The sequence below is a fragment of the Pseudorca crassidens genome, chromosome 18, assembly GCF_039906515.1.
Source record: "Pseudorca crassidens isolate mPseCra1 chromosome 18, mPseCra1.hap1, whole genome shotgun sequence".
Taxonomy (NCBI): domain Eukaryota; kingdom Metazoa; phylum Chordata; class Mammalia; order Artiodactyla; family Delphinidae; genus Pseudorca; species Pseudorca crassidens.
Genome location: NC_090313.1, coordinates 3,170,412 through 3,184,457, shown reverse-complemented (window position 1 = coordinate 3,184,457; position 14,046 = coordinate 3,170,412). Strand labels below are relative to the sequence as shown.

General features: G+C 53.2%; 1 protein-coding gene across 5 annotated transcripts in view; it reads right to left on the bottom strand.

The window, feature by feature from the left end:
• CARS2 (cysteinyl-tRNA synthetase 2, mitochondrial) overlaps positions 1 to 14,046 on the bottom strand; it is a 39,120-nt gene that overhangs the window by 18,262 nt on the left and 6,812 nt on the right. For all 5 annotated transcript variants that reach the window (XM_067713120.1, XM_067713119.1, XM_067713118.1 and 2 more), the window contains exons 3-6: positions 13,196 to 13,313; positions 4,674 to 4,745; positions 4,472 to 4,577; positions 795 to 878 (exon numbers count right to left, since the gene is read on the bottom strand). In XM_067713120.1, coding sequence (XP_067569221.1) covers positions 795 to 878; positions 4,472 to 4,577; positions 4,674 to 4,745; positions 13,196 to 13,249 — 316 coding nt within the window. In that variant the 5' untranslated portion in view covers positions 13,250 to 13,313. The remainder of the gene's footprint in view (positions 1 to 794; positions 879 to 4,471; positions 4,578 to 4,673; positions 4,746 to 13,195; positions 13,314 to 14,046) is intronic.

The following is a 14,046-nucleotide window of genomic DNA, read 5'->3' as shown; positions in this document are numbered from 1 at the left end:
TGCTTCCCTAAGGCCAGGGCCACACCTCGCAGGCGTGGATGGTCCAGGACGGAAGCAGGACAACAGCGACTGCGCACAAGTTAGAAGAACTCTTGTGGGGAGTCAACTCCACACACCGCTGTAATCAGACTGAAACGACACGGGTCATAGGGCGGGAGGGTTACGCCTCAAAGCAGAGACGACTCAGACAACGTGTCTTTTGGGTTTTTGCTCATGTTTTGTTTGGCTTTGTGAAATCTCTAGAGTACCCTTTAAAATTACGTTTACGTCAACCCCAATCTCCCGGTTATTTTTCATGTAGTTCTATGTACTTATTACTTCTTCTCCACAAAAATGACTTTGCAGAAGAGGGTATAGGAATAGATCCGAATACGGTGGGAATGCCATACATGCTAAGATACGTATGGGAACTTAACTAGAAGTTTTCAAGAGGTAGATTGGAGTCGCCTTTAAAGCACATGAAAAGCGGCAGAATCACGGGGAAGTTTATGTGGGAATTTACGTATGATAAAATACCTACGGGGATTTGACACGTGACAGCAGCCAGTGGGACAAGAGCGTTAAGACGTGACAGCACAGACGGCACGTGCAGAGCGCCCCAGGGAGGAACGGGAGGCCGCGTGTCACATGCTGCAGCAACTTCCTACTCTGCGTGGTCTCTCTATTCCAAAAAACCCAACTAAATCCAAAACTCGGGTGTGATCGACGTCCGGCAACATCACCACGTCTGAGAGAGCAGGGGAGGGTCTGGGCTTTGTCCCCAGAACCCCACGGGAGGGAGAGGCTGGACCCACCTGTCTCTCCCACGGGGGCAGGGGCCACGCCGACCAGCTTGCCGTATCTGTCTCCTCTTGACTGCAGGTCGAAGTAGACATTGCCTGTTTCATAAAGGTGACCGTGAAGCTCGTTTCTGTCGTCAGCACCCGCATCTACACACGCCTCACAGCTAATGACAATTAGACCCTGAACCCAGGATACGGCACCAGCCTTCAGGTGGCGCCTTTCACCGTATGTTTAAACCAGAATTAACAACAACACTGTATCGTAAAAACATGCGTTTGCTGGGGATTCCCTGGTGGCGCAGTGGTTGAGGGTCCGCCTGCCGATGCGGGTTCGTGCCCCGGTCTGGGAAGATCCCACATGCCGTGGAGCGGCTAGGCCCACGAGCCATGGCCACTGAGCCTGCGCGTCCAGAGCCTGTGCTCCGCAACGGGAGAGGCCACAACAGTGAGAGGCCCGCGTACCGCAAAAAAAAACAACAAAACATGCGTTTGCACACATCATGAACGTCCGGTTGTGAAAGGGAAAACACAAATGTAAGTTCTCTGTAAAATGTTGAGCCAGTTCTTTTTAACAAGAAAAAAGGGAAGTGAGTTTATCACGGGCCTGCCTTCAGCTCTGGGCTCTGGGTTACAGACCCATCAATAAAAGCAAGCCGTTTTTAGCCCGGATACCCTAAGACCACCCTGCCGCTCAGAACAGGCACCTCACGCGAAAGCATCCCCCCTGCCGTGGGGTCCTTTCACCAAGGTGCACACGTGCTGCGGGTGCCAGACGACCCTCCCACGGGGACCCTGCAGAGCCCGGGAGCCCTGCTCGTCCCCACTCAGGAAGAGGCAGAGCAGGGAAGGCGGTGGCAGAGCCGCAGCCCTGGTGGGAAGAGTCCTGCCCCGAAGGAGCCGGCGCTCAGGAAGGCCGACGCCGCGGCCGCTGGGTCGCACTCCTGACCCGCCACCTGCACGCCGCGATCAGCGCGAGGGCCCAAGGTCGGGTGCGATTTTTAACCTTTGCAAACTTCTGGTTTTTAATCTTCACATTCTTTGTACTGACACAGTTACTAATCTGTATCTGCACTATCCTTCTTAGGGACGGTGGCCTTGAAGACAGGTTGCTTTAAGATCCAGGAAGCCTTTATGGGACTTCCCTGGCCGTCCAGCGGTTAAGACTCTGCACTTCCACCGCAGGGGGCCTAGGTTCGATCCCTGGTCGGGGAACTAAGATCCCACCTGCGTCATGGAGCGGCCAAGACAAACACAAGATCCAGGGAGCTTGGACTGTCAGAGATTCATGTCCCCGGTCACTCTCCAGCCCGGCTGGCGGGGACAGGGCAGGCGCCAGCGCCGCAGGGGGGCAATCGGCAGAACAGAGGGGAAACGGCCCCCGGTGACTGGGCTCTGCCAGTCCCCCACGGGGTCCTTCCTCCGCACGCAGTTTATTACTGAGCCCGACCTACGCGCCGGGGTACAGCAGCAAAACATATACTGTGGGAACTGCTTTCTACTAAGTCAGAATGCGGACAGCACTTTGAAAATGCTTTGACAGAGGGAGAAACTGCTCCCTTGATAGAGGACACATTTTCCCGAACCTGGGCTTACTTCACCCATTTGCTGAACAAATTTTTTCTTCACAAATAGTTCAAAGCTCACATTAGAGTCAAGCTTTTGTGGAACTGCCACAAAGTCCAAATTACTGGAGTTCAAGTTAATACATTTATTTTAAATGAATTATGTTTGTGTCACCATTATTAAAAATGTATAACCAGGGCTTCCCTGGCGGCGCAGCAGTTAAGAGTCCGCCTGCCAATGCAGGGAACACGGGTTCGAGCCCTGGTCCGGGAAGATCCCACATGCCGCGGAGCAACTAAGCCCGTGTGCCACAACTACTGAGCCTACGCTCTAGAGCCCTCAAGCCACAACTACTGAACCCGTGTGCCACAACTACTGAGCCCGCGAGCCACAACTACTGAAGCCCGTGCGCCTAGAGCCCGTGCTCCGCAACAAGAGAAGCCACCGCGATGAGAAGCCCGTGCACTGGAACGAAGACCCAACACAGCCAAAAATAAAAATAAATAAATTAAAAAACCAAAACCGAACAGGACGACACGCAGCATTTATCCTGTGCCGCGCCTGGGTGAACCCCTGGTGCCTCAGGACCCAGGTCTCAGGTCTGGTCACTCCTCCCCCTCTGGTTCCAGGACCGCAGGGAGACGCCTCCGGTATCTTCTGGAGCAGACGTGTAGCTGTGCATAAAGGGCCTCACCCTGCGTAACCCCAGCGTCATCACCAGCTCCAGGCTGCACCGAGCCCTCCCGCATCCCATGGCCTCGGCACAGGGCTGTGTCCCCTCTTCTAAGACACACCCACTGTGTTCCCTCCACAGCTGAAGACACCGACCGCGTCCCCTGTCATACAGAATGCCCGTCTTGGGGTGCTTTGTCTGGCCCTTCCTCTGGGTCCAGTTTAACTGGTTTAGGAGCTGCTGCTTTTGTCTGGGGCCCCAGGGCAAGGCTGCACCCTGGCGTTTGGCTGCCTCTGGGATCCTGCCTTTCTTCAGCTGCACCCCCTTCTCCCCAGCCGCGCCTTCCAAATCCTGCCCATCCCCAAAGTCCTGGCCCAAGCCTCCTCTCTCCCAGGAAGCTTCTTCCACCCCCGGGGCTGACGGTGAACTTCCTCAGCTCTGATATTGGCACCGTCCCACTGGGCAGCCCATCCCGTGCTGCCTTATTTGCACAACTTGTCGGTTCTTGGACCAGAAAAGCCTCTGACCTTGTGAATAATGCCCAGAGTGCGCAGCCCGGGTCGGGGCTCTGCAGGTGCTGCCATGCTCGTAGAGAGTAAAGGACAAAGGAAGAGGTGTGACCCTAGATGCGGTTTACAGGGGTGACTGCACAGGGAGCACCTTTCCTTCGTGGTCCTGCCCGAGAGCCCAAGAGGCGCGGGGACCCTGCCTGGAACCGCGTGCACATGAGGACTTGCAGTTCTCCCTTCACGTATTTGCTATATTCAGGTTTTGTCTCCAAAAGGATCAGGCAAAGCACCCGAAGACAGGGTGTTCTGTACAAGGGACCCAGTCAGTGTCTTCAGCTTCGTGGAGGGAACACTGTGGGTGTGTCTTAGACGGAAGAGTGGGCACAGCCCCGTGCAGAGGCCACGGGATGTGGGAGGGCTCGGTCCAGCGCCTGGGGGGTGACGTAGGGCGAGGCCCTTTATGCACAGGTGCGAGTGGCAGTGTCGGGAGATCTGCCGTTTCTGCCACTGGCCCATCGAAAACAACCCTCCCCTACGCAGAGAGGGAGAAGAGTCCTTAACAAGGGAGTGGGTCTTCAGAGCGACCGCCACTGTCTCCAGCTGTGTTGTGAAAACTTATAAACAAAGTTGAAAAAAGGCTCCAGGGAAGACTGTACTCCCACCCGGACCCCATGGCCGTTAGCACCTGGCCACGTTTGCCTCGTCGAGATCGACTCTCGGATGCCCACCTCGCCTGTGACAGTGCAAGGTATTTTGAAAGAGAACTGATTCAGCAGTTTCACAAAGAGACACAATCGTAGAAAATCTCACAACATTTCTGCCGTAAGAATCCTACCAAGAAAGACAGTGAGACGTTCGGCCCATCCGAGCCACCCAAATGCAGCCCGCCCGTCCAAATCCTACAGGGTCTCACCCAGCGATCAGGTTAATAACAGAACCGCTACCTTTCGGGGTGGCGTAGGCGTGCCCGTTAGCAATTATTCTCTCGATAAAAGCAATTATCTGAGGAATGTTTTCAGTCACCCTCAGGTACACGGTGGGTGGGAGAACCTGTAAGAAAACAGAGGAGAGACGCGGTTTCCCCAGCTCCACGCGGAGGGGGTCAGCCCCAGAGTCCACCGTCCAAGCTGCTCATCACACACCTACCTTCAAGGCTGCCATGTCTTGTTTAAAGTCTTCTTCATATAGATTGGCCAGGGAAGCGGGAGACATGTTCATCTGTAAGAAGATGAGGAGAGCATGAGAGTCTGGGGGGCTCACAACGCAACCCCAGAGGCACGGCCACTCCTCCCGGGCCGCACGGCGCGGCCTCCACGCGGTTCTGCTCACAAAGGGGCATTTAACCGTCCTGGCCCCTTAGCTGGTCAAAAAGGCTTACTGACCTGCTTTCTGGTCAGAGAGAAAAAGGAATAAACAGTGTCATGATTTCCATTATATAATTCAAAACAAAACCCAAAGACCTACCAAGTAGCCTCTGCTCTTCTAGGACCAGGGCAAGCCAGCTCACCCCGTCCGACACACAACCACTTGAGCTCCCGACTTTTACCCCTTTATCTCTCAGGGGGCAAGTGAAAACAAGTCACAAGTACCTGTATGAGGAAATGTCTCAGAAACATCTGAAAGCAATGCAGCCCCCGTCAATGGGGGCTGTGGCGGGTGTTCAATCTGGAGGGGCCAGGGCTGGGCGTCTGGGGGCAAGCAGAACCCCCAGAGAAGTACGCTGCATTCTGAACGCAGGGGCTCTGGATTCAGGCGGGGAGGGGGGCCGGCACACACGACAATCCTCCCTAGAGCGCTTCTTACTTTTCCGCAGAAAAACACTCCCAGCACAGAGCCCGACCCTGACGTCCTGAAACCCTACGCGGGTCCACGACTGTGAGCTCTCAGCTCCGCCGGCACCTGCGTCTGCTCCCCTCACCCCACCCCGTGAAACAGCGTCAGGGTGTAGACACTCCGGAGGACAAGGAAACTTCCTCAAGTGGAAGGCCACCCCGAGCCCCGTCACCCTGAGGCCACCTTCGTCCCAGCCCAGGGCCCGAAAAAGGAATCGTCCTGGAAACCGAGGCCAGGAACGTTTACTGAAGAAATAAACCTGGTGAACAAAGCGTCTTTTTCGCTGCGTGGTCTGGGGCAAGACAACAAACGTCTCTGCCTCAGCTTTCTTTGCAAGGTGGAGAGTCCCACCGAGTCACCCCTTAGATGGCTCCGGGGATTCCCGTGCACGCGGGTGAGCTCTGCGGACACAAGACCCTTGTTCCTATCACTCCCGCGCAGACAGGGCACCCAGACCCACTGAGCCTTCTCCTGAGCGTGGCCTTGTGGCAGAGCAGACCTCCTAAACAAGAAATCTGCTACCGTACATCTATCCAGAGGACAAAAGGCCAACAGAACAATAACGCCGAAAAACTCGGTGTCATTGTGACGTTTGAGAAGTTTCAAATAAAACGCAATGTGGGACCCAATACTGATCTAATTGATCAGTATTTGCCTGATTTGTCTCCTGCACGGTAATTCTCTCTTGGAGAACACGAGCAACGTCAATGTGCCCAAGCCCGGCCCCCCTCCCACAAGGCAAACACCGGCAGAGTCGTCCCAGGAGCACATGTGTGGTCAGCTGCATGCTGTACCTCCTCTCAAAAGCCCCACACGCGCCTGCGCCAGGTCTCCTCCGCTGACGCCACACGGTATCCGGGACCCGGGCACGCGGTGCGCCGAGCGCCACCTTCCCACGCAGGCCTGCGTCCGCGCCCGTCTCCCAGCTGGGCGTGAACCTCGCACCACCCGGTCCGCGCTCTCGCCGTCTCCGGCCGTGACACCCACGCGAGTGCGCAGCCTGAGCTACAGACCCGCACGTGACGCCCTGGTCGAGGACACACGCACACCCTTGGCACGCTGCTGGCAGCGCCTCCGGAGGAGCTTGAACCTGACCCGCCAGGCTCGGGCACAGTGCTGGCGGATGGCTAGACCTCGTCGACGCGATACTAAAGGGCACGTTCTCGTTGCATCTTTAAGCTGCATTTCTCATAGTTTGAGGGAGTTTGAACATCTCATGTGTTTAGGGACCATCTGCACTAAACCATCTGAAATTAACCTTTTTTCTACAGAGCTGTAGGTCTTTTAGGTCTTTTCTTATTGATATGTAGGAAGTATTTTTTTAAAGAAATCAACCTTTTATCCGCAATGTGAATTTCAATTTTTTTCAGTCTTTCAATCTTATGGCTGTTTTATGGCAGGCAGAAAATTTCATTTTTATATTTAGCAATCTTTTACATTTCTCCATCTTTTCTGGGTTTGGAAACAAACTTAGGAAAGCCTTCCCCAACACGAGGCTATAAAAAGTGCCCCAGGGTTTATTCCAGTAATTTGTGGTTCCACTTCTCTTATGTGAAATCCGATCTGCTTCAGATTTGGTTGTGAGGCATATATCCAACTTTAGTTTATTTTTTTCCCCAGATGGTTACCCAACTGTCAACACTTTTTACTGAGTAATTCATCTGTTCCCCAATGATCTGAAATGCCATTTTTATCATAAAATAAATTTCCATGATTTACTGTGTCTATTTCTGGCCTTTCTAGTGTGTTCCATCGTCTGTCTCTTCATGTAACGGTAAATTAATGTTTAATCTCTACAGCCCCCAGAGATGCAGAAAGTGGACGGGGTGCTTCGGGGTAGGGCGCAGGGAGGCTGGAGGATGGGGGTTCTGGGGGAAGGGTGGTAACGGTCACCATCTCGACACCGGTGATGGTCACAGGTGTGGAGGGTTTATCCGGCTGCACACGCTGTGTGCACTACGTACAGCTTCCCCCAGGTCTGTTCCACCTCAGTAAAGCTGTGCTAAGAAAAGGGAAAGAATATATTAAAAACAACAACTTTCTATAGCTTTTTAACTTTTAACATCGGGTAGGGCTACTCCCTCCCTTGTCCTGGCTACTCTTGCTTTCTGCTCTTCCGTGTGAGCTCTAGGATCAGCGTGTCCAGCTCCGATAATACGGACACACAGCGCATCGGGAACACCTCTGCACAAACAGGCGTGTCCTGCTCCACGCGTGGTGAGGACGGCTGCAAGCGCTCACAGGCAACAGTGCACTGGAAGTGGGCACGAGCTGTTGCTGGCTTGGGGGAGAGGGAATCATATTCCAAAACTAACATTTTAGTTCTAGGCAGCTGGGCCCACCCCACGGGGGGCTCGCGCTGCTCTCTACACAGAACAACCTACAGGAGGCGCTGCTGACACGGGGTCCTGGTCCCTGTTATTTCAGACCCCCGCCAGATCACCTCAGCTGAGCTCTCCCTGGCAGGGGACCCCGTCGGTCCAGCCCTCGCCCTCAGCTGCGCGTCCAGCCTTCTTCCCGGAGGGAAGGGCACGCCGTCCAGGGTTCCAAAGCACAGAGAGAGTAACTCGGCTTGAATCGCTGAGACATTTATCATCGTTTTTCTTAACACAGAATGCGACCATGCGAATATACCTCGTTTCTTTTCATCCTTACCCCAGAAATCCTCCTGCGGTTTTTATCCCTGACGAACTATAAAACTGTGCCAAAAATTAAAGTCAAGGAAGTGATTCAGAAAAGTGAAATATTATAATTTAAAGTATTTTAAGAGCAAGTGCTGGAGCAGATGGCATGAAGGGTGTGGCCGTCGTCAACAAAGTTTGCCTTCAGTAAAAAGAACAGCCTCTCTGCTGGATCCTAAGAAACAAATCGGTATCTTCGTACCTCTGTGTGTCAGATGAATGGTTTATCATCTTGAAGTAAGACTCTATTTTGAGGACAGAAGAGACCCTTTGATGCCAGGTTAGCATCCTGCTGTGTAATAAGTACTGAAACGCTCAGGTGTCAAAACTTAAAACACTCTACGCTTAGGATCTTCAACCAATCCTACCGACTCACGTTCTAAGTAGCGCAAGTTCTTTATAAACTAGCAAGCGACGACTCCCCGCGGGGGCCCCCTGTAGCCCCACTCCTCCTGCGCTCCCGGACGCCCAGCCCCTCCCTCCCCAGGCGCCCGGCCTTCACCCCGCGGCTGACACTCCCCTAACCCCCCGCGCACCCCATCTTTCCCCTCCGGCGCCCACCCGCCAAGCCCCCGCCACGGCTGGACAGCTCCACCTCCGACTCCGAAGACTCACAGCCAGCCCCAAAGCGCCCAGTGCGGGGACACGGCTGCGCGGCCTCTCGTCCCGGCTGGGCGTGAGGACAGGTGAAAGGCCGACCTGGGCGCCCTCCTTCTTGAGCAGCCTGCACCTCCAGACGCCGGCGCTGCCCTGCCGCGGGCTTCCTGCAGGCTACTCACCCAGCTGCCACGCCAGGTCACAGGCTTCTGTCCTTTCCGTCCTACCCCCGGCCAGCGAGGCGGGGCTCCAGCGTCCACCCTGCTCTGCGTCGCGGGACCGACCTTCCCACCAAGCGTCCCGGGCCCTGTTCGGCTCCCGCCCGGATCTCAGCAGATTCCAGGACATCGCACGCCTGCCCCCCGCCTTCCCCTTGGTCTGTCCTCATCGTGGACGATAGGACACTCCTTCCTGCATCGTGTTCGCTCAAAAACTCCACTCTAGGACCCTAGGGCTGCCACCCCAGCAGGTGGCTGCACACAAACTGAAGTCAGACGGTCCTGGGCAAAGGGCTCCGGTGGCAGGGCAGAGGGACAGCGACAGCAGCGTACGGCGCCTGGCGGTCGGGGCTGGGTCCCCGCCCCTGCGGCCCCAAGCCGCCCGCCCCCTTCCCGCCCCCATCTCCCCCTCCCTCACAGGTCCCCACGAAGGGGCACCTCCCACGTCGGCACCTCGTGACCTCGCCTCTAGGCTCCGGTGGTGGACCAGGGTGGACACCTGACCGCAGGGACAGACACAGGCGGGGGATTTGGAGACCAAGCAGACGGAATCAGGCCAGGGCTCGAACTAAACCGTCAGAGAGAACCAGGGATGGGATGATGAACCACCAGCGCTAGCACGGCCTGATCTTCACCTCCAGCCCTGCAGCGGCTCCTTTCTGGTACCAAACGTGGTGTGTCTTTTCCAATGCCAACCACTTCTCTGACCCTCTGACTCCAGCTGAAAGTCAATCCTATTCGTTTTGGTTTTTTTAATAAATTTACTTTATTTTATTGTTATTGATCTTTGGCTGCATTGGGTCTTTTTTGCTGCGCACAGGCTTTCTCTAGTTGCAGCGAGCGGAGGCTACTCTTCGTTGCGGTGCGCGGGCTTCTCATCACGGTGGCTTCTCTTGATGCAGAGCACAGGCTCTAGGCGCACGGGCTTCAGTAGTTGTGGCTCGCAGTCTCAGTAGTTGTGGCTCGCAGGCTCTAGCGCACAGACTCAGTAGTTGTGGCGCACGGGCTTAGCTGCTCCGCGGCATGTGGGACCTTCCCAGACCAGGGCTCGAACCCGTGTCCCCTGCATTGGCAGGCGGATTCTTAACCACCGCGCCACCAGGGAAGCCCCGTCAATCCTATTCTGACACCAGCTCCTGGGGTCAGTATAGACCCTGCAAGTTAAGGGCTCAGTCCCACAGGACTGGCCCACTCAGACACCTGCAGCAGTGGGGTCCCCAGGCCACCAGCACTTTTGTCCACCAACTAGAAATTTGGGGGTTTGATGAAACAAGTCACAGAACTCAGGAGAGCACTCCACTTCCCATTATCAGTTTATATAAAGGACACAACTCAGCAGCAGCCCCGTGGACAAGATACGCGGGACGAGGTTGCGCAGGGGGGGCGTACATGCCCTCGGGGGGCCAGGCGGGCACCACCTCCCAGCGCCTCCATGTCCAGCAACCGGGAAGCTCCAGAGCCCATCGTCGGGGGGTTGTATGGAGGCTCTATCCTTGGGAAGGTTGATTAAATCCCTGGCCACCGGTGATCAGCGCAATCTCCAGCCCCTCTCCCCCGCCAGGAGGTAGGCAGGGGTGGAGGGATGCAGGTGGGAGTGAAAGTTCCAGCTCAACTCATGGCTGGTCTTTCTGGCACCAGCCCCCATGCCAACACCGTCTAGAGGCCCCAGCCACTGGTCATCCCATTAGCTCACAGAAGACACTATCACTCCAGCTGTGGACCAGGAACCACGACAAAGACCGCATGCGTATTTTTATTTCAACACAGCCCTGAGCTGAGCTTCAGACTGGTTTGGGTTTCCTCCAATACCTCAAACTCCCTCTCTCTCCACTCACGAAGCGCGCACCCTCCCCCAGTGCAGGGCGCCCACCGAGCCCTCCCGAGGCCCTTGTCCCTGGTCGCATCCCCCCGGCCCAGAGCGGGCCGTTCCCACTGCACTGAGCTGGTCCCGTGCTGGCAGGTCCCACGGTCTACGGAACAAAGCCCAACTCCCAGGGCATCGTCCAGGCCGGGACGCCCCTCCCCCCCCCCCCAGCTTCGCCAGCTGGCACCGCCCGCCCCACGTGCCAGGGACCCTGCAGGACTGGCTTCCACGCAGGACACGCTCTCCCCTCCACCCAGAATGTCTCGCTCTTCACGTGCCAGTCCCTTCCTAACGCTTAACATCCCGCGGGGGCGAACCTCCTCCGGTAAGTCATTTCTGAATTCCGGGAAGGCGCAGTGATCCTCTTTGCGCCCCACCCCCAATCTGGGCTTACAAAATAAACTAAGACACACACAGAGCATCCGTCTGAGGGTCCGTCTGCCTCGCCGGACACAAGGTCCGGAGGCCAGGAACTGTCTGTCTGACCTCTGTCCACACAAAGCCTCTGTCCCAGGCCTGAGCCTGGACCCGGATGGTCAATGAAGTTCAGGGACAGTCCTGGAAACGGAGGTCAAGTCCACTGTAAGGGAACACGACACACTGACTGAACTATCCAGACTAAGTAAAAATGGGGAACGCTGCTGTGCTGAGGACGTGAGGAAATACGTCTAAAGTTGGAACCCATTTTCGGCGCTGCTCGTAACCTCTCTCTGAAATGGTCCAACTCCAAGAAGGGTGACAAATCGTATCAGATAAACTGCTCATCATTTGACCTAGTAATTCCACCTTGGGAAAAATATTTAAGCAACCAAAACAGAGGGGGAGAAAAAGAAATTCACTGCAGCACGATTTTTAACACCTAGAAACAATAAAAACAGTCAAGGATGGGGAGGTCCAGAGGAATCTCTGAGTAGCCCCCAACGGCGGAATGCTGTCTAGTTATTAAAAAGGCAAATCGGTAGGAAATAGGAAGATGGGGTTTCTAGGAAATAAATCTGAGAGAAAATAACAGAATATGGGAGGAATGCAAGAGTCCAAAAATAAGGATGGTAGTAAGTACAATGTCTGTGTGACGGAAGGTTGTAAGACTATTTAAAAATGTTTAAGAATACTTAACGTGAAAAAACACTCAAAATGCAATAAGTGGAAAAAGCAGGTTACGAACAATATAAAGTATAAACTCATTTTCTAAAATAACACTATATAAATATATATTCATATATTTTTAAAATTACAGGATGTAAGGCACTCCATGTAGGTTTTCTGTAAATTAGATAATTTAACAATTTTTTATAGATCGTTAGAGATAACTGTTATAGATATACATAATTGTTATAGAGAGTTGCTAATCATAAAAAGCAGAAGAGGTGAACCTTTGAAAGTAGACTTTTAAAAATATAACTATAGGGGGTTTCCCTGGTGGCACAGTGGTTAAGAATCCGCCTGCCAATGCAGGGGACACGGGTTTAAGCCCTGGTCCAGGAAGATCCCACATGCCGCGGAGCAACTAAGCCCGTGCGCCACAACTACTGAGCCCACACGTCTAGAGCCCGTGCTCCACAACAAGAGAAGCCACCGTGATGGGAAACCCACGCACCGCAACAAAGAGTAGCCCCCCACTCGCCGCAACTAAAGAAAGCCTGCGTGCAGCAACGAAGACCCAACACAGCCAAGAATAAATAAAATAATAAATAAATTTATTTTTAAAAAAAAATATATATATATATATATATACATACACATATATAAAACTATAGAGAATTCCCTGGCAGTCCCATGGTTAGGACTCCGTGCTCCCAATGCCGGGGGCCCAGGTTCGATCCCGGTCAGGGAATTAGATCCCGCATGCGTGCCGCAACTAAGAGTCTGCATGCCGCAACTGAGACCCAGTGCAGCCAAAATAAATAAATAAATAATAAATAAAAATAGAACTACAGGGCTTCCCTGGCGGTCCAGTGGTTAGGACTCTGTGTTCTCACCGCCGAGGGCCCAGGCTCAATCCCTGGTCGGGGAACTAAGATCCCAGAAGCCACGTGGCATGGCCAAAAAACTAAATAAAATTTTTAAAAATAAAAAATATAACTATTTAATCCCTGTGTTAGAATTTGCCCCCAAGACTTCCTCTAAATGCTGAATGAGATGTAAGAGAAGCACCCTGTTCACTTAACAAATGAGAAAATTAAACCTCCTATGAGCTAAATTTCCCTAGCCCCAAAATGGCCTTTTGACTTTCCTCTGTAAACCGGGAGTGAGGTATTTACCCTGGAGGCTGAGGGGGCAGGGAAGGGCCTGCATTCAGGCCAGGAAGCCTCCAAGGAACAAGACGATTCAGGAAGATAACCTGTCAGAGTATCCTCGCAGGGCCACGTGTGGACAGTAAGGCCTGAAGAGTCTTGTGAAGTGCGCATAAGAAGTATCAAATGGGGGTTAGAAGACTCATCAGTCAAAGCACTAATCAAGGGAATCCACACTTACCTCGTTGGCTCTTTTGATTATTTTATCATCCACGTCCGTAATTCCCATCACCATGATGATGTTGCACCCAAAAACCCGGGTCAGGATCCTTCGAATTATATCAAATCTAACATAGGAGCTGAAAAAAAAAAATGGTAGGGCATCTTTAAAACCGAAAGTCGACACCGTGACCTTCAAAAGCATGCCGTACATTTAACGTGATGCCGCACGTTGAGTGGGAGTGTGTGATATCAAGGACCGTTCCAAGGACAGCTGAGAAAAGGAAAAGCCTTTTACTGACTGGCCCATGTGGGTCTGCATGAGAAACTGACAAAGGTGCTGCCTCAATTTCAGGACACCACATTAGCATTTTTAACTTTACAGACGTTGAGTTTATATCTATTCAACTGTATAAAAAAATTCACTTGCGATGCAAGTTCAGGAGGTGGTCAAGATACTGAGAGCTTTAACCATCCTTGTTCGTGTTCCAGAATAACTAATGTTTCACCGTGACAAGAGACAGAAGCAAATAATGACAAATCAGGACAGGGACAATCCCATCAAAGCTGGGTAAGATCCTTCCTAAGAAACGTGCACACAACTGTGGAATACAGAAACACCAGCTTATGGACAGACTGCACAGGGCTAATTCAGACTTGTGAAAGCAAAAGGGTTTAACATCTAATATCCATTTAAAATCTCAAGAAACAAGTTTCCCATGAAAACAACCTTAAAACTCAGGGTCAGCTAATCTCATGCTCACCTCTGTTATCCACACGGCCTAAAGTTGAGCTCATCAAATCATTTTCCCGCGAAAATGAGCCTCATTATTGTATCCCTTGAACTCCCAACACCCACCCGCCCCGGAGAGA